The 19,490-nt window shown below is 38.8% G+C and overlaps 4 protein-coding genes across 7 annotated transcripts in view; 3 read left to right on the forward strand and 1 right to left on the reverse strand.

The window, feature by feature from the left end:
- Positions 1-30: 30 nt before the first annotated feature.
- On the reverse strand, positions 31-7,786 carry LOC124212341 (testis-expressed protein 2). Of its 4 annotated transcripts, none has more exons than XM_046612243.2 (8): positions 7,659-7,779; positions 7,053-7,117; positions 5,583-6,819; positions 5,184-5,453; positions 4,797-4,992; positions 4,199-4,707; positions 4,045-4,117; positions 31-3,928 (listed from the first exon to the last, which is right to left on the reverse strand). In XM_046612243.2, exons 2-8 carry the CDS (start codon positions 7,102-7,104, stop codon positions 3,602-3,604), a joined length of 2,664 nt encoding a protein of 887 aa, XP_046468199.1. In that variant the 5' UTR covers positions 7,105-7,117; positions 7,659-7,779; the 3' UTR covers positions 31-3,601. The 4 variants fall into 4 exon arrangements, with proteins under 4 accessions (XP_046468199.1, XP_046468198.1, XP_046468201.1 ...); XM_046612242.2 differs by having other exon boundaries at positions 7,053-7,147; positions 7,659-7,767; XM_046612245.2 differs by lacking the exon at positions 7,053-7,117 and having other exon boundaries at positions 7,659-7,786.
- Positions 7,787-7,810: 24 nt separating this feature from the next.
- Spx (Spliceosomal protein on the X) lies at positions 7,811-9,747 on the forward strand. Its single transcript, XM_046612247.1, has 4 exons — positions 7,811-7,954; positions 8,252-8,335; positions 8,450-8,724; positions 8,825-9,747. Exons 1-4 carry the CDS (start codon positions 7,921-7,923, stop codon positions 9,674-9,676), a joined length of 1,245 nt encoding a protein of 414 aa, XP_046468203.1. The 5' UTR covers positions 7,811-7,920; the 3' UTR covers positions 9,677-9,747.
- A 383-nt stretch (positions 9,748-10,130) lies between these two features.
- Positions 10,131-13,627, forward strand: LOC124212343 (uncharacterized). The gene is made up of 3 exons (XM_046612248.2): positions 10,131-10,968; positions 11,704-11,911; positions 12,332-13,627. The coding sequence occupies exons 1-3, from the start codon at positions 10,765-10,767 to the stop codon at positions 12,346-12,348; spliced, it is 429 nt and encodes a 142-aa protein (XP_046468204.1). The 5' UTR covers positions 10,131-10,764; the 3' UTR covers positions 12,349-13,627.
- A 1,147-nt stretch (positions 13,628-14,774) lies between these two features.
- The window catches only part of LOC124213160 (BMP and activin membrane-bound inhibitor homolog), a 34,236-nt gene continuing 29,520 nt past the window's right edge, over positions 14,775-19,490 (forward strand). Inside the window, exons 1-3 of the mRNA XM_046614135.2 lie at positions 14,775-14,899; positions 14,985-15,124; positions 16,138-16,273. The gene's annotated coding sequence lies outside the window, so the exon portion shown is untranslated. The remainder of the gene's footprint in view (positions 14,900-14,984; positions 15,125-16,137; positions 16,274-19,490) is intronic.

Here is a 19,490-nt window from a genome sequence, read left to right on the forward strand (position 1 = left end):
AACTACGGCAGTTTCAATTCATACCGACGTGACGATAAAAAATTCTACGACGAAACTAGGGAATTGTGGGTGACTCGACTTCGTGATGTTGCTTTTCACAAACTGGCGCATAGTTCAAACTCAGCTCATATTTGGCGAATGAGAAATTGAAGCATTGAAAAGGAAAAAAATAGGTTACTGAAATTACATGAGTTGGAATTTCGGATGTTCATATATAAATGTACAGAACATATGTGCAAGTATAATTGACCATATTTCGTTCAACAAATATATATAACACTTTATTTCGTAACAAATTACATGGAAAACACCAGACTGAAAACACGTACAGAAAAGCCAATTACATTCACGTATATCCGTAAAAAAAACAACGATTTTATATTGTTCATCAATAATACATATTTACCTATTGAATAATCCAGATAAAAAGTCACACTTGAAATTTGAATTCCGTAATTATTAACGGACGGCAGCTATACGAATTAATATTATACGTAGAATTATACAAAATTAGTAAAGATATACGTGAATATTAGCAGTTTAAGCTTTGAAATTTTTATCTGGAGACTATACCACAAACCCGTTATAAATAACGTAAGTCAATTATTCCAAAATAAGTTCCAAAAAATGCAACCTAGATATACATAAATGAATTTGGAATGTTGAGTTGATTATAGAAGAAAGCAAATTTACAGTAGAATCACCTGTAAATCGGTATAATTAATTTTCCCAATCAATCCATACTCCAATCGTCTGTTTTTAATAGATGAAAATTTATCGCCATAGCTAACTACCGATTTCACGACAGATTTTCTATTCTCAGTTTATACTGAGCAAGAATTTGGATACGAAATTTGAAAAAATGGGCGGACCTTATTGACGTCCATTAATTCAATTATAATAACATTATAGATTTGTCAACATCCAAATGAGCACCTCATTCCCACAACCAGTATCGCTCAAAAGGCAGACTTAATTTGAAAGTAAGCGATAGATATGAGAAATAATAAGGGAATGATGACTTGGCAAGGACAAAGAGGCAAGATAAAATTTATTCGCCGCTGAAGATATCTATATTTGATAGCATTTCTATTAAAGTAAATATTCATCAATAGATCGGACCTCGAGCGGCAGTAACAGCAAAAAAAGAGTGGGGAATAACGTTGAAACAGAAAGAAAGAACTTATCACAAACGCAAATTACCTAGATATGAAGAATTATCACCATCAGAAATTAATGTTCTTTTTATCAGTTGGACCACGTAAATGGGAATTGGAAGTTAAAAACTCTTGATAGCATGTAACTTCAAACAGAACGATAAGTCGACAAAACAATGATCTGACTGATTATTTAAATATTTTCTTTCGGTTTTCTTATTTCGTTTTCGATGAGTACAAAAATATTTAAACTTAAATTTTATATTCGTCATAATACATTGTGTAAAGGTGTGCCGAAAAATATATTAATATATATATTTATATAAGTAGTATAATAAGACAACCAGAATTGCATTCTGGACTAATTTCTGCAAAGTTAATTAGATATAGGGTAAATATGTGTCAAGGGAACAATTTCAATCAAAAAACCAATGATACATAAATTTACCAAAACAAATCTATCGAAATTTGTTTTTTGTTCCTTTTGTATTTTTCATTTTAGAGATTTTTGTACATCAATCTTCCGTTGCTTGTCACCCGAAAATTTTAAGCTTTGGCATCTTTCAATCATTACGCCCATTAATTTCGTAAGGAAAATAAATTTATCCCGAGTAACGTTCAGAGAGTATAAATTTATATACTTCGAAATAAATCACTGGTATTTTTCATACATATACATAAATATTTGGTATTTTGAAAATTTCACGACCCTTTGAAGACAAGAAGTTATCACATATTATTACTAAATAATTAGTACACATAAATGAACAAAAAGTAGTACCCACGAGAAGACACGTGATTTTTTTTAGCAAATGTTTCCGCACAAACAAAGTGAATTTTCGAATCAATACAATGAAACAGTGACTAAGATAGTACTGAAAATAAAGTCAAACAGAATAGAATATGCAAATAAGTAAACGGAGAATAATTCAACACATATTATATCAGTTTGACAAATGGAGAATATTACCACTCAGTGATTGACGAAGGATTAAAAAAAGGATTTTGAAAGTAGATTATTCGTTTCTTGCGCCTAAATGAAGGGAAAGTCGTTGTAATACACCACTGTCGACAAGATCCAATAATGTCAATTCTGTAATGCTCAAAATCTTATCAACTTCAATCTACCTTGTAATTTACGAAACTTAACTCGCAAACCTCTTGATATTTACATAACGGTATGTAAATATACTGTGCAAATACTGTTGCTAACTGTAATCCTGCTTATTCATCGTTACGTTTTCAGCTATATTCTGAACACTCGTATCGAACCCAGCGTTAGTTAATCACGTGTTTGTCAAACTACCGAGAAAAAAGGATAAGATATGCAATATGTATGTTGACAAGATGAAAATTGCTAAATCGATATAAAAGAATGTTAATAACAATACCTTTCTACTCAGTCAATCGAGAAAATCAATGTAACAGCTCATTTTCAATATTTGTTTGGAAAACCACCGAATCTCTTAAAATTATTTGGAAACAGCCAATTTGAATTGGTTAAATCACTAAATATCCCTTTCAGCAGAAACCAATAACTGAATAAACTACAATCCATACAGCAGACGCTTTCAATGTAGTAAGTCAAAGGCTTGATCTACATTATTTACCCTAGTACCATGCGATCACTACAGCTCCTATGAATCAAAATAATCACAATAATCGCATTCTGCCATAGATGTACTAAATCCGAAACTGTCTTTGTTTGCTTTTTCATTATCTTTCTCTACATGTAGAGCTTAAGAGATGCATCTTCTAAATTCAATAAATTCATTCATAAATACCTAAATTCATAGACGAAGCATATCTGGTGGAAGGGGAATAAGGAAAATGGTAAAATTTCAACCAAGAAAATCAAGCGATGGTCTAACGCAATTATGAATAAGGTGTTTACATGCATTGCATTGTATCAAAGTTTACCTTCAATTCCTATAATCAATCTCACGCTACATGTTGAAAGACATGTGTTGGCGTATACTTTTTAACACAATACTGTATCGAGCAGAAGAATAAAGGAAATTTTTAATGAAAGTTTTTGCTTAAATCTGAGGTATAAGGCGTCTCACTTTACCAATTAGGTAATGCTGAAAACTTTTCGTTGAAAATTCAAAGAGCACCTTAAAGCTAGAAAATTGAATTATGTGAAAAAAGTTCGTATATGTGTTTTCAAATGATGAGAAAAATATAATTAGAACAGGCATTGTATATAAAACTTTACATGTAGCACTTACGTTCACTTGTTAGTGCAAGGATTATTTTGAAAACTTTTCAATAAAAATTCAAATTCATTCGTTGAAACGGTTCTTTTAGTGATTCCCTTTCCTCCCATCTCTGTTCGCGTAGACAGCTACTCAAAAATCTTTCAATATTTACAGTAATATTTACCTAGATTCTTTGCAATACTCGCGAATTTCAAGTTCTCACACACATCTTTCATGAATACATTAGAAGACGTACGGATAATTGGGACACAGAGATATCACTAGATCATCCATGTTAGGAAGAACTACGAGCTTCTCGAATTCCCTCAGTAATTTGTTCTCAATAAGACTCGTTATGTAAGTCAGATTGACCGGCTTCTCACCTAACGCTGGTTTTGCAGTTAAACTTATTTTTGGAACTGTTCTAAAGCCATACCATAATCTATCCGAAGGTGGCGGCGGTATATTCAAAACGAGGCATCCCTCTATACTGGACACTGTGACCATCAGTCGAATCTCTTTATTAGAAAATCCCTCCATTGCACGTCGTATATAGCGTATCTCTGTTGCCTGTAACAGACACATGAGACGCTTAGCTACCGATTCAAATTTCATATCAATTTCTCAATTATCGAGCGTCGAATACATTATTTAATAGAATTTGTAAACCAATGTCGTCAACTCACGTGCTGAAAATATTTGTTGGCGGCTAGCTTATCCACCATATTCAGGAACCTTCTACCGGACGATTGAGGTGGCCTGTAATTTCACAAAAATAAAGTGACATCAAATAACAATAAGATAACATCTCCGGTGCTCGTAAATAAATGTTCAACTAACGTTGAATCTCGAGCTGTGTTGGGCACAGTGACATTTGAATTATCTTCTTCTTCGGTAGATGTCTCTGGACTATCTTCTACGTCACTATCAAACATGGGGGATCGAGCCGGTTTTGGCTTATCGGTTCCTGGCATGTCGCTGGCATTACCAGAAATCGAACCCGCTCTTGTGAGTTTCATGAGATTGACCTTCGTCTCTGTTGTCATCGTAAGACAACCTTCGTAAGATATATCTAGATTAAGCCAAAGACCGCGTTGATCCAGTACAGGCTGAGAAGCTTTGTGTATCACAGGTGCGCCCTGGCCTATTACTAACTCTGACACGAGAAGACTTTCCATAAAGTAGGGCAACTTTATGTTTGACATTTTACGCTGAATTTTATCTTGAATCAAACTTATAGTTTCTGGACATTTGTGCATATCATATAGGATTCTACCAACAAGAGCATTCATCCAAGTAATGTTACTCTTCTCTCTATTCTCAGAATCGGATGACGCACTAGCAGTCATCTAAAATAGAATGGCAACACTTGTAAAAGAAGGCATGAATATACGAAATATGACTGAAAAAAAATTAAAATCTGTTATGTTCTTCTTACCGCTGTGTACATCGCCATATAAGCACTGTAACTCAGTTCGTTAGGAATTTCTGAAGATCCGATTGTAGTGACAGAATTCTTACTCTCGTTGTTGCCTTGTACAGGCGGCGATGTTGTTGCCAGGATTATCTCATTTATAGAACTTACTGACCCACGCTTGTTAGCTGTATTGACAGCATCGTTCAGTCGTCTAAACCTATTGACAATGCAGTGAAAACCAGTTGTAATATTTTGCAGCTACTGTTGCAATATGTACCCACAAGGCAAGTTGAAATATTTAGTGAACGAATGACATAAGGAATCAAACGAATTGCATTGAATGATGCACACGTCGATAACAGGTAGTTAAACAAAACGATCCAATTATAAAAGATTGATGAGAGTTACCAATCTTCCTTCTGTCTGTCTGTTCGTGCAAAAATGTACATCTTTGATCTCTGACCACTCTCGTCGGTGCAATCTTCAAAAACATCTTTAGCTTCTTTTGAATCCTTAGACAGATCTTCATCAGTCTCATCCTCTTCATGAATGGTGCCATCTTCATCAACGCCAATTTTTTGAAGAATCTCATCCTCAGATGTCTCATTTAAAGAAGAACTCTCAATTAAAGCATCCTTACCGAATGTTATGCAGATTGGATACTTTTTACTCCACCTCCTGTAACAACGAAACATCATATTTCATATTCTAAGCTGTGCGGAGAAGAAGAAATAAGATAAATTAGAGGGTTCACATTAAAAAGTAAACAATACCAGGGATTGTATAGGCACAGCTGTGATAAGTTACCTTCTTCTTATCAGCCCTTCCGGAAGTAGTTTAATTGTGGCATTAGCAAGCGTGTAGACTTTCTTCCAAATGTATCTAACGTTCTGTTTTGGCTCGTCCCAAACTTCACGTTTTGGTATTCGCGTCTTAGTTTCCATCACCTTTAAGCTGCCTCCTTCTAATCTGAAGTAAACTGAAACTGTTCTAGCAACGTGGTAATTGTCAGGATCGTAGCTGTATGGCAGCTGATTTAGCCACCCTTCAAATCGATCCAAAACGACATGCTCCTCTGCTGCAGGTATTTCCAAAACAGAGACCTGCTCGTCGCCGCTTCTGACGTCTTCAATCTTCTGAGGTGTCATTAAAGTCTGAGTTACTAGAGCTAACGCTCTTTGAATCGTGATTGTAACAAATATTCCAGCAATGAGACCAACTATGTATTCAGGCAAAGGAATAACGTGATACGCGCCGAGAAGTATTATGGGAACGCTGATAAGCTGATAAATTATTTTCTTAAAAAGTTGAGTCAATGCAGGTTCGGACTTTACTCGCTGTGGAATAAGCTTCTCAATAGCATTCAAAGGTAGTCTGATCAGAGGTGTTTGTAATTTTTTATTACCATCCGAGCTTCGCTGAGCTTGTAAATTTTTGTCATCCAAATTAGATTTTGATAACAAATCGTCCTCGGCGAGCTCCGCAGCCTCTACTCCACTCTCAACACTATCCTCTTCAGAATTTTTTGTCTTCAGACCAGTCTTAATGTTATAGAATCCTGTGAATCTGGCGGAACGATTTTTACTGAATTTTACAGGGGATGAAGACTCCAGTTCCTGTTGTTCCGAAAGATTATCTTCAGTTGGGGTGATGTCAGCCAAGTCTTCGGAATCACTAACACTAGAATTATCTTTGCTTCTGCGTTTTTTCTTTTTCCTCTCACTTTTAATCTCAGAAATTTTTTCCTCAAAAGTTTTTGTTATCTTCCCCTTGATTTCGGATAACATCTTCCATGGATCGGTGGGTGGTGTGCCTTCCGACAAATTTCCATCGACGCTTGCCGATCGCCTGCCCAGACTAGTGCCTTCTCCCAATTCATCCTCAGATCTATTCCGACTAGTTTTACATGGACTAGATTTTGTCGATGGGTGCTCAGACTCCGGAGTGTACAACTCGTCGTCATCTGTGCTTGGGTAAAGCTCCTCAAGTTCATCGTCACTGGCATGATACCGGATCACCGGCACCGAGGTCATTATTGGTTTACCTGTTTTAACAAAAACAATTAGCTACCATATTGTCGTCACGCTGTTGGCACAAATTGTAATTGCTACATTAGTTTCGAAATAAAATAAGTATGTAGAGGCTGGTTTGTGGAAAATAAAACACCGAATGCTGGTCATGCTAGGAATTAAGTACCAAAGATTTAATAAACATTGCAAGAGGCAATAGACAGCGAAATAAAAATTAGTCTCGACAGACAAATACATTGAATCTCACCCTTCAGCATACCCAGGGTAACCTTTCCAGGGGTAGTTGGTTTGGAACTCATTTTTCCACAGCCACTAAAAAGCGGTCAGACAATAGTTGTAAAGCTAGAAACAAGCGAGCGGTTTCGTGTCAAACCCAAGAATTTCGATTTTATTTTCTTCTCTCTTTACTTATCACTTGTCAGATGCAAGTGTCGCGAGCAACTGCAAAGGATTGCGTTAAGTGTTCCAGAAACTTGCCGCAACAGCGTAATAAACGTACTTTAAAACTGACTCCAACATATTCGCGGTAAACAAGTGTCAATAATCGAAAACTCTAATGAAAAACTATAACGACGCAGTATTTACGAAGTGCGTATTTTGTCGTACCGGTGGATTTTTATACTTCACATTCACAAGCGCAGACAGCTTGTGATTCCCCGCTACGCACAGCCGACTATTTCTTATTTTTTACTTTATTCCGTATTAGAGATATTACACTACTGGGAATATAAAGAACCTGCATTCCTACCCGTTGGGCATATTTATTCGGCAAACGTAAAACAGAGTCATGCTATTAGTTACACCTACAATCACGCACTGTTTGTTCGGAGTTCTCCGCGCGGTTAGTAGTTACCTTTATGCGAAAAATAATCAATTTACTTCGCGATATAGCGCAGATTTCACATCATATCTGTTTACTACCGCACATCGTCGCACACCATACACACACGTGTCACACGTCGGAATGACGAAGCTTGGACAAACTTAATCATTTAAATCGATTGTCGAATGACAATCATGGCCTCTCGATTTTTGGCTCACTTCATAGCTAGACAGCGACGCCGAGTTAAGCAGCCAAGTAAATCGTAACGTCAATCGTACGCGTTGCTTGAAAGATGGCGGCCGGTCCGATCGCCGAAAGAAATCAAGGTAATTCATAATGTTTACGAAAATTAATGGAGATTAACAATTGTCGTTTCGTTTTAAAGACCTATTTCTTACATATCACAAACATCGCGGATAAGTTTTCAATTGCGCATCTTTAACTCAACATTTTCTGTTACGAACAATGCACGATTTAGGTTATGTTAGGTTATGTTATCTCGTAGCTAGAAGTACTTTTGAAAGAACGTTGCCTGGAATCCTAATTTTTACTTCATTGTCGCGCATAATTATTTCTTAAGTCAATTGTGACTAATAAATAACCTGAATATGACGTATTTCCAGATGCTACAATCTATGTTGGTGGTCTTGACGACAAAGTTACGGAGTCTCTCATGTGGGAACTCTTCGTACAATCTGGCCCCGTCGGTAAGAAAAGTTTGCTATTGTCTTTTTCTTCCATTAAATTATAAGAAAAACCTGAATCATTTTCATTAAATTATGTCTCATGCTTAGCTGTTCAAAACTAACTTTCTGTTTCAGTTAACGTTCATATGCCAAAAGATAGAGTGACTCAAATGCACCAGGGATATGGGTTTGTCGAATTTATGGGGGAGGAGGATGCAGATTACGCGATCAAAATTATGAACATGATCAAGCTGTACGGGAAACCAATAAGAGTAAATAAAGCTAGCGCCCATCAGAAGAATTTGGACGTAGGAGCAAACATTTTTATTGGAAACTTGGATCCAGAAGTAGATGAAAAATTACTCTACGATACGTTCAGTGCATTTGGTGTTATTCTCCAAACACCTAAGGTAGGTTAAGTCGCTTTCAATTATCAGTAATTAAGCTGTTGCGTCTCATATATCGAAAAGAAACGTGAATAATTAACGCTCCGCATTACCCATATTTCAGATAATGCGAGATCCAGAAACAGGAAATTCAAAGGGGTTTGCCTTTATAAATTTCGCATCATTTGACGCATCAGACGCTAGCATTGAGGCGATGAATGGTCAGTACTTGTGCAACCGTCCAATCTCCGTGTCCTACGCCTTTAAGCGAGACGCGAAGGGCGAGCGTCACGGAAGCGCGGCAGAGCGTCTACTTGCAGCTCAAAATCCGCTAAGCCAAGCAGACAGGCCGCATCAATTGTTCGCGGACGCACCGCCTCTCAATCCAGTGACTCAGGCTCAGAACCCCAACATGCCGCCGCACCAGGTTCAGCACCATCCGCATCATCCTCATCACGGAATGATGCACCATCATCACGGAATGGTCGTTCCTCCCCCGCCGCCTCCCTCGACTCCTGGGCCACCGATGGGACACCATCACCACCCTCCCCCGCCTCCAGTCCCTCCTCCACCATCGGGAGGATTTCCTCCATCCAACATTCCACCTCCTCCATTACCACCGATGTCAGGAATGCACCAATCGCATCCCCCTCTTCCCCCAGGGATGCCACCTCCACTGCCTCCTATGCCTGTACCAAACTCGCAGCAGCAGCAAGCTGCTCGCATGATGCCGCCTCCGCCACACTGGGGACCACAGGGCCAGTTTCCTCCTCCGCCTCCCCCAGGCAGTGCTGGTGGACCACAGTATGGACAGTTTCAACCGCCGCCTAGACCTCCTCCAGGGTGGCGCCATCCACCACCTCCGCCTGCTTCACAAGGAGGGCCTCCCCCCCCTCCGCCGCCGCAATTCAGGCCACCATTCCCACCGAGAGGCCCACCACCTCCACCACCTCCGCATGAAACGGGACAGTACTGATTTGGAACTTATAAATTGAATGTTTTATAATAAATGATTGACTTGATTGAATAAAATGTAAATCTGTATTATATTAATATTTTTGCTGGATCGAGAGAAAAGAAGTTATGTTACATAGTCGTGCCTCTTTAGAAATTTAAGATTTTTAAACTTTTTCCACCAATCTACGATTTCGGTCAAATGTCACAACGCTTTTGCATTATTTTTTTTTTTTTTAATTATTTGTTGCAGACAGGTAAACTAATTTCGGCAAACATGTTCAGTACACGGAGCACGAAGAACTCGAAAATCCCAATTTACTTCACTCCTCCATCCCGATTATTCGTTAGAATCGTACAAATTTGAACTGTGCAACATTGCTCGTTTGCAACAAGTGATTTAAATGCGTCACAGTCAGCTCGAACTATCTTAGCACCCTGGTACGGTCAGTTGGTCAGTATCGACCGCACCTACCTGGCGTAAATTGTACGAGGGACATTCGTCGCATCGATTATTTCGCATTTGTGCCGTCTAGACTACCATCGTAGCCATGTCCTTTTCCGCGACGTAAACTTAATTCGTAACTGGTATGTTAAAAATTTGTTCAGTTTTACGAGGCACGTGGTAAACGATCGTTTCATCTGTTGCACATTGACTCTGAGCCAAATAATCATCTTTCTTGTGATCGAACTTGCAAAGCTTTGACCGTGAGGTGATTATCCCTATTTAAAGCGCGTTGCGCAAGTTCGAACACCTCAGTTAAACACGACAAACTCCCATAAAATCAGCAGCCATCAATCGCACGGTGATTACTGTCGTTAATCACAGGAACTTTCGTTATATGCAAAACAAAATGCACAGTGATTCGAACTTTTGCTAATGCACCGGGGTTCAAATTTATCCATCAAACAGGATCGCTTCGTATTTTAATAATATGTTTTTACGGTGGCAAGTGAAGTACACGGATATAAATTATCACTCTGTAAACGACTCAATCAGTGAGTATAATAATTTGTGGCTAATTTTAAAATTCTGTGTGACAAATTAAACGACCGTATCAATGTTGCTCAAACGTGTCTGAAGTAAGTGCAGGTAATTTTAATCGTACAATGGCGCGTCCGATATACGAGTGCAATTTCGGACTGCGTAGTGAGAATTACACAGCCAGTGGTCCGATATTTTGTACAATCAACAAGCAATACTGCTGCAACTCACAATGTTGCCTTGTACAGCGAAGACCGACTCGCCAGCTTTGGGAAGCCTGGTACTTTTGGCTCGGACTCGCTTTGCTCGCTCTATTTCTGCTCACATCGGTAAGATAATGTTTATTTTGTATTATTATATAGTTATTAATACAACGAACCGACCTTGATGACGGTTGTAAAATTTATTATTCATTTCACAAGCATCGGAGAGTCTGTGATATTCATATCGGAAGGATTTCAAAAAGTTTCCCGCCAGAATTACAAACTCGCTTGAATGTGGAAAAATTTTTGAGACGATGTTAAACCGATGAATGAAAGCCGCGTGACAAATTCTAGAAAAATTTATTCCACCAATGACCATTGGAATTATCAATTTCTATCAACCGAAGTTACGATGGCTGTTATTTTTCTTTGACCATAAGTTCAAATGACAGTTTAAACCTTTCAACAGGCAAATTCAATCATTCGAAACGTATTCCATCCGAAACTGTTAATTACGTTTCTCATCTCAGCTTGGTCAGCGATATCGAGGCGTTAAATCGAGCTTACATCTCAGCCGGGTTTTCTGTCGGAATAGAAAGCCAGAAACGTCAATTATATTACTTTATTACACATAGCTTGCGCATTGCACACGAACGAACCATGCTGAGCGCCTGGCGGGGCGCCGGCAATTAAACGAGCGTCTTAGTCGCGCCGGAAGTTGAAAGTATCTCTTTACCTCTAGTATTTTACTACCGTACGTATGTACATACATGACACACCGTGTCTCGCTACACGGATAAACAAGCACTGGATCCCTATAAAACGTAGATCGAATTGCCAGCCGATTAATAATTGTTCCAGGTAAGCAGCTACCTCGTCAGTAGCTGCAGGCACAATCTTCACGCGGCTCCGTTCGGCTTCAGTAATCAAAGATCACTGTCAAGAGACGGACAAAACGGCGCCAACAGTCCAAATCAGATATCCGTCAACGTGATCGCAACACCGGAGACCCTTTCCCCCCATAGAAAAATGGTCCTTGTTGCACCGCGGGCGAGTCTTACACACATGAGTAAGTCGGTTTCTTCTACCGGTATTTTTCTGTTGAAATCGCCGTTCAACGCCGGCAGATAGGCAACCAAACTTGCCTCTTGAATATGTGGGAATGCAAAATGTAGCCCTGGTTGCCTATCCGCCGGCGTTGAGCGGTGAGTTTCGTAGAAAACTCTCGGTATATTTAAATAGGTACTATTTATACTCCATCGAAAAAATTTAACGAATCATAGCTAACGATTTGTTTGTCTTAAAAACACGTACTTATTTTTCAAGAAAATAAAATTCCTCCAGTCAAAATAAATTCAGTTTCAAGTTGTTTATATCCATCAGTATGTGCATACAAATGTGGCGTACTTGTAATCTTTCTACACAGCGGATAGCAATATGTTTCACATGTGAAAGAAGAAATTTATAAAACATATGGAAATTCTTTTAGCGCCAGTCGTCGCCTGAGTTCTTCGCGTGGAATGCAGCTATACATACTACCATGTATTACATGGTGCAAGCATATGACATTTGCTGCAAAACTTTCGCAACTGTTTCTGTTGCACTCATCGCGCTCTACCAAAATCAATTACAAATTTATGCCGCAATTATACCTACATACACGAGTCCTTGCAGCGCACTTGGTGTGAAGAGAATGACAGATTTATTACAGCTGCTGAAGTAGTAACGAAGATTTTTTGAATCACATCTACTACCCACAACTCAATCTATTATTATACACTATCTTTCCGCCCATGCGAAACGAATGTATGTTCGTTAATGCATCACCGCGTGTAGTAGACAAGGAATAGGTAAATGCGTGTGTGTGCGTGTGTCTGTGTGTGTAATGCGAATGATAAAAATACACCTGTATACTATTACTAATATATATCTGCAATAAATTTATCCCTTATATTTATACTCCTATGAGAAGTTGCGTTTTTTAACAAAAATTATGCACTTGGACCGCGATCGTTATTAGAAAGTAGATAATTACGAATATAAGTATTTTACTCACTAGGCGCAACATTCCTGCAGCTGACGGGACCAAATGATGGAAGAAAAACAAAGTGAAAATAAAATTGTGTGTGCAAGTACAGATATGAATAATTAGTGCCTGCGTATGAATGACTAAGTATATCTACAGCCATCAAGCATGAGGAAAATGCTGAGTTTTCACATGTATAGCTATAATAGATACACAGTGTACAAGTGTTTTATAAGTAGAAGGCGTGGAAAAGCATCGGACGCGTTGCATAACGTCTACTCACTTTATAGCATATAACTATATAAACGTTAATTGACATTATGTTAGCCATGTAATAATTTATCGTATAACTAATCGTCTCGAACCAATCTGCGACTGCAGCACGTTGATGTTATAGTATTTAAAACCTACGAATTACAGCTCGTTATACATTCGCTCTAATGTTTCGAAAGGCAGAAAGCAGCCGTCAAAAAACAATTAAATAAATGTCAAACTACTCGCGCACCAAATAATAACACACGCGTCATAATGACCCGGTTGCTAATTATTTGTGGAATACTTAATTCGCCAACCGACGTATTGATGAAATACCGAATTGAGCAAGTAACTAGAAATTGTATTCTTTTTAATCAACACCCGATAGCACCCGTGTTTTTGTAATTAGCAATACAAATAATAGTACAATAATTGTAATTATTTGTACATAAACATTAAACGACAAATAAATGTACATTTCAAATGAAAAACTGCACAATGCCGATGATGTTTCGCACCTTGATTGAAGGGCAAATGATGTAATACAATACATGATTCACTGACCTTGTATGGAAATTCAGATGATAAAATCTGTTGTGTGAATTTCAATTCTGCATAATACTCATTGATATGCGATGATTGATTTGATTATCCTCGGACATTATAAACGTTCAATGGCGAATTATACTGCGGTGACACATGCTGACCGTGAAATATAATATAGAACAGAAGTAAAAAAAAAAAAATTCATTGAAAGAGAACAGAAATATTGACGTCACTTTTGCATGTAAGTTGAAAGTAAATTGCAATGAATATTTCACACGTAATTGACTTCAAAGTCCTTGGTCTCCGTTCGCTATGCACACGGAGAATGGTTTAATCGCGTTTTATCCAGCTCATTGTTAACATGTATAGTATGGATGAATTGCAACGATTGGCAGGATTGAGGCGTTTTAAAAAAAAAAACATGCTGAACCGCAAGATCGTGACTATATTTTTTGCCGAACGAATGAAAGTATTAGACTAAACATACGTTGATATAATAATTATATTTTTCTCGGAGTTTTTTGAGCAGATACTCTGCTCTGTACGTCGGTTTGGTTGTGCTTATTATACCTATAACTACAAATAGTAAAGGAATAATTCGTGACGCTTATTTTTTAGATATACAATAAACTCGGAGGTTTTAAGAGCGAGGGAGAAAAATGAAAAGCAACGAGTGCGAAGTCGAGACGGTGAATGCGAAAATACTAAAGTAAATTCGGAAATATGTAAGAAAGGAAAAAAGCAAAATGGGTCGCTCAAAGGCAATGCGTATCATCAAAAGCACCGCGACCAAATTTTCCCGCACATTAGAGGGGTGAAGTATTACCCAATAATGTCCGTGATGATGGAATTAAAATAGGATGGGAATAAATTTTCGGAGAGGGTTGCGCGGGTGAAACGTGCGAGACGCGTTATAATTCCGCGGCATGAAAGCCGGGCGCCATGAGCATTAAGATCAAGTAGGAGGTGGTAAAAAATAAGGTGGAAAAGTGTGTTTCGAACCCGATCAGAGAAAGAGGTGAAGCGCGCCTTAGGTGGGAGGTACTAAAATTAGAGAAGCATCGCAAGTACACATCATCTTGAGGCTTCGCGACTACGTGGACATTTTGAAAGAAACTTTCGTGTCACGAGGTCGTCCGCGTCGACGAGAAGACGGCGAGGTTCCTGACTCCACGTCTTCGACGGGATTCATCCGATACTTAAGTCTAATTGCAAGACGAATATTCCTCGGTCAGTACGGAGTTTCTTTCGGGGAAAAAAATATGTATCATTTGCATACCTATCGCGAGTACGTTATATATAGGTATTATTATAGGCGTACGCGAACATGCGGCACGTTTTAACCGGCTAATTAAACACCGTACCGTAATTACACCGACATGGCGAGACTGGGAGGCGTGCGACTAGCGGCAACAATCGTCATCTCAATAACAATTAAATTGCTCTCCGTACATGGTAAGGCTCATCAATTATTCCTCTTATTATCATATGCACCTTCTATCACGTGACCTCTCCTTTTTTTTTTTTTTTTTATTTCGTTTTGCATTATTACCGTGTAGACACAACGCGTAACAAAACTTTGGCGCAATCAGGCCCACTTTAGGCTTTCAAAGGCCACTTAATCCCACGCTTCGAATCGTATCTCTTCAAGTGTTTCCGGTCTTTTGACTGTCACTTCAATCACGTAGATACGGATAGTCCATCGGTTGGAAAAGATACCGAAATTTGAAGAAGAAAAATTAAAATTTTGCCTACATATTTTATCAATTAAATGTTGATTCTACGGTTCAAATTTTACAACACTTGAATCAATTCCATTACATCGTTACATTACATCTTCTAAACGAAATGATTTTTTGTGACACTTCTTTAACGTTTCTACTATAATCCGTAAGTCAATGTAAACAAAATTATAAATGACTTAGCTTTTGTGAAGAGTTGGGCTTTCGTTTAGAATATGTAGTTACCGAATTACACAAAAACTAAAAGTTCGTAAAATTACAGTGCAAACAACTGTAGTACATCGCACGAACAAACAACCATCTTAATTGCCTATTAACTACGTTTCTAAACATTTTTAAAAGTCATTTACATTAGTCAAACCCAATTATCGGTAATTCGGGATATCTGAGACGATCTATACCACGAGTAAAATTTTCTCTGTGATTTTTTGATAAATATATAAGAGGAAAATGCGTCAATGACACCGCGGAATTGGCAAAGTTCCTCGATCCTCTATCCAATAGCGTGGGAGACGGCGAGTGGTGGATGCATCGATTGATTCAAGAATAGTTTTCCCGCGTCCAGAATAGAATAACGCGTTACAGTGTGCGTGCGTAATAATGTGCAGTCCTCGGCGTATAACAGTGGGCCAGGTTGTTCCCGCGGGTAACGGAACCCCCAGTTGTGAGAGCGTAAGGCAGCAGACTTGGCGATACCGAACGCAATAAAGCACCCGCATGTTTCAGGCAGGAAATGCGTGTGCACAACCAAGACGTGCATTGAAACCGGGAAGGACACCTGTGGTACGCGTTTCGCCTGTTACACGGAGCTCATCCTCACAGACGAGGGACAAGGAAATACCACAACTCGCGGCTGCACCGAGTACGTAATGTTTATTCCGATCAATCCCCTCCTGCATGAATAACCCATGTTTTCAAATTGACCCGCTCTTTCCCGGCAGCCCACAATTTTCGTGCCCTTTGCGCCTAGCGCCAGGCAACGCGCCACGCCCGCGTGTACACGCGATTGCAGTCAACGCTAAGGGCGGCGTTTAAGGATTGGTGGGATTTTTGTCCTAGTTAGCGCGGGAAAATCTCAATTTCGAATATTTGAACTCCGCGCATAACCGAAGAACGATAAATTCGATTTGGTCGATAACTTCGGGCATATCGTGAGAAGGTTCTCAGAATAATCCTTAAAATAATCCTACATACCAGCGATAATTACAGGACTGACCACCCAACTGGATTTCTTAAACCTCTGCGATATTTCTCGCTAGAATTTGAAGACGAGTTTTTCTCGGTGATCATGCGTGATACTTGTTGCAACGCGATAATGGGGATTAAAAAATTAACAATCGCTTGATGAGCGCGGGGCGCATGAATTGTGGTTGTAAACTTGCCGACCACAGCATAAGACGTGCAGCATGTTTTCGTTAATTACGGAGTTCACTGAACTCAATCACGCACAAGAAGCCGGAACCTGGATACTCGCAAAGCTCTGCCTAATTGTCTACTACGCCTTAGTTCTCGATTCACATGATAATTGCTGGATGTGCGCGTATAAATGAGACGCAAGGTATCAATTTTTTTTTTCCTTTCTGCTTCTTTCTTTCATGGCAAAAAACATGCGGCATAATTTACACACGCATGATTCTCCGCGCCAAGTTTACCGAGGTTCCTTAAGTATTTACCGCCTGGTTTAACAGTAAATACATAGATAGTCAATACGTGAAGTTTCTAGCCGTTTGATTATAAACAGTTTCTCCAAACGGTGAAACAAGACGTGCACTGACTCTGCTGGCTTATCGTAGAAAATAATATACACCGCACACTGTGCGTGTATACTGCAGTACGTGTAATTAAGAAATGCAAGCATCAAACCGTCACTTTATTCCGCAACGCGCTCTGCCAACTCGAATAATTATCTGCCTAATTGAAATTGCGATTCTGTATAAAGCCCCTGAATTCCATTGCACTTAACGACGGTTCGTTCCCGTTTCCTCAATATCTGCTTATATTCCTCTAACGTTGTTTCACTTTACCACTAGATACCGATTTGTTTCACTGACTTTTTACAACAGCTCGACAATATACCGAAGCACGAGTATTGCTACAATTTCCTTACACTTACGCCCATGACACTTAATCCAAACTATTATAGCGAACGCTTGCGTTCAAGTTTTTCCCGGAAAAAATAATACGTCTCGAAGCGGCCAATACTGAAGAAAATACTGGCTACACTCCCTCAAGATTAAGTGATATAATAATGATAATAATAATAATAATAATAATAATAATAATAACCATATAATATTCTAAAAGCAATAATCCGATCAAAAGAGACGAATTATGGATTATCGCGTCACCTGATTTTCCAAAACCGTACAAGGTAATGACTGAAGTGAAATTATGTAACAGCGTTTCATCTGCATAATAGTGTACAGCGATAAACATTGCTTTAAAAATTTATCCGTTACACACGATCAAGAAATTGACAAGTATCTCCCAGCTATATGAGAAAATTGTTCATCGAAGTAGAGAAGCGTAAAAATTATAGACATGAAAAAGAAAAAAAAAAAAATGAAACAGCTATGCCGAACGACTAGATGAATCATAAAAAGCCGGCAATGAAATTAAATCTTTAATTACAATACGCGTGTACAACGGAGAAATAATGCTGGTTCATACAACCGTTAGACATAATTAGTCCAGACGGCGAGCAGCATGTTCGGAAAGTGACATTCGGATAAGTCAATCGTGAGATATTGCCTGGCCGAGGAATATGCATGTGTTGTATATAATGCGTGAGCGTCTCGTACCGAGAATTGAAACCCCTCGTTCTCCAGAGTAATTGATGTCTCGAGCGAGATGTTTTATTTTCGAAATATGGTATGCGTAATACCGACACATACGCATCTCTTCCTCACTTCTCGCATCGCATATCTATGTACCGCGTGCTTTTTTTTAATTTCCGTTTCTTTTTCCCATCATATATCACGCACGAATGCAACGTATAAAACGGATTGCACCGTCAATGTACGTATATCTTTGCGCGATATATCATTATACGTATACCTATGTAATACCGTACAACGTGGAAATGATATTCATTTAATTAGCGGATGAATCGGTGCATTATTCGCGTTACGATTAAAATTCGTATACGATCATATATGGATAACATTAACGTGATCCCGTACCGTATACATACCATAAAATCACGCTATCTCCTGCTGGGATAATAATGGGTATGGCAAAAATTAACTGGTATAAAACGACGTGCGCACATGTGCTCCGAGAACAATTAATTCCGAGTTTTCGCATTTATAATAAATCTTTCACAGTTGTAAATCATCCCCGTTGATGTCGATCCTCGACTGCGTAACACATGCGTATGTACCTACTCATTGCACTCACTGCACAATTGCATGACCGACGGTGCATCGCGTAGACGATTCACCGCCGACGGAGAATTGTGCAGCAAATATCCTGCGCCTAGCTAATTCTGCATGCATTGTACAATGCGCGTGTATTCACCCGATATGACCATGGCTTTGTGCCGCAGGTACGTACACCCGTGTTTGTATTTATATATACACATGAACACGTATGCACCTAATGGGCATACTTTTACTGGACGTGCATGCTCGTTACTCGAGTTATCTCCTCCCGCAGGCCAGAACTGCAATCTCTTTTCCTCGGTGATTGTACCGATACTGAAATACCTGCAGACGACCAAAAATCGTTCTTACAGTGCCGGAGGTGTGTATAAAGAATGGCGAGAATAGTTTTGTTTTTATTTTGTTAGACGGGAATGTACTTAATACATAGGTTATTTAACGTACGAAAAGTATTTGGATGCAAATCCAATGTGTGATTCATTGTGCAATATGTATAGATATATATATATGTATATATATACGTATATATTCAATGTTCTGCAGACTGTTTCGTGCGGTGGTAAGTTCTTCGTTTGTTTGGTTTGTTCGTTTTTCAAAGTGGTTTCTTTCACATTTTATGTGAAATTATCATATGCATACCCTAGGTTTAACAGAAAATACTGTATGAAGTACAAACACAGCATGCGGTACATATTA

The sequence above is a fragment of the Neodiprion pinetum genome, chromosome 2 (assembly GCF_021155775.2).
Source record: "Neodiprion pinetum isolate iyNeoPine1 chromosome 2, iyNeoPine1.2, whole genome shotgun sequence".
In the NCBI taxonomy this organism is placed as follows: domain Eukaryota; kingdom Metazoa; phylum Arthropoda; class Insecta; order Hymenoptera; family Diprionidae; genus Neodiprion; species Neodiprion pinetum.

Coding starts and splice junctions, on each gene's coding strand:
- LOC124212341 (XM_046612243.2), bottom strand. CDS start 7,104: ATGAGTTCCAAACCAACTACCCCTGGAAAGGTTACCCTGGGTATGCTG. Junction 4,993..5,183: donor GACAGACAGAAGGAAGATTG/GTAACTCTCATC, acceptor CATTGTCAATAG/GTTTAGACGACTGAACGATG. Junction 3,929..4,044: donor CCAACAAATATTTTCAGCAC/GTGAGTTGACGA, acceptor TGTCTGTTACAG/GCAACAGAGATACGCTATAT.
- Spx (XM_046612247.1), top strand. CDS start 7,921: ATGGCGGCCGGTCCGATCGCCGAAAGAAATCAAG. Junction 7,955..8,251: donor GATCGCCGAAAGAAATCAAG/GTAATTCATAAT, acceptor ACGTATTTCCAG/ATGCTACAATCTATGTTGGT. Junction 8,336..8,449: donor CGTACAATCTGGCCCCGTCG/GTAAGAAAAGTT, acceptor TTTCTGTTTCAG/TTAACGTTCATATGCCAAAA.
- LOC124212343 (XM_046612248.2), top strand. CDS start 10,765: ATGGCGCGTCCGATATACGAGTGCAATTTCGGACTGCGTAGTGAGAAT. Junction 10,969..11,703: donor CTCTATTTCTGCTCACATCG/GTAAGATAATGT, acceptor TAATTGTTCCAG/GTAAGCAGCTACCTCGTCAG.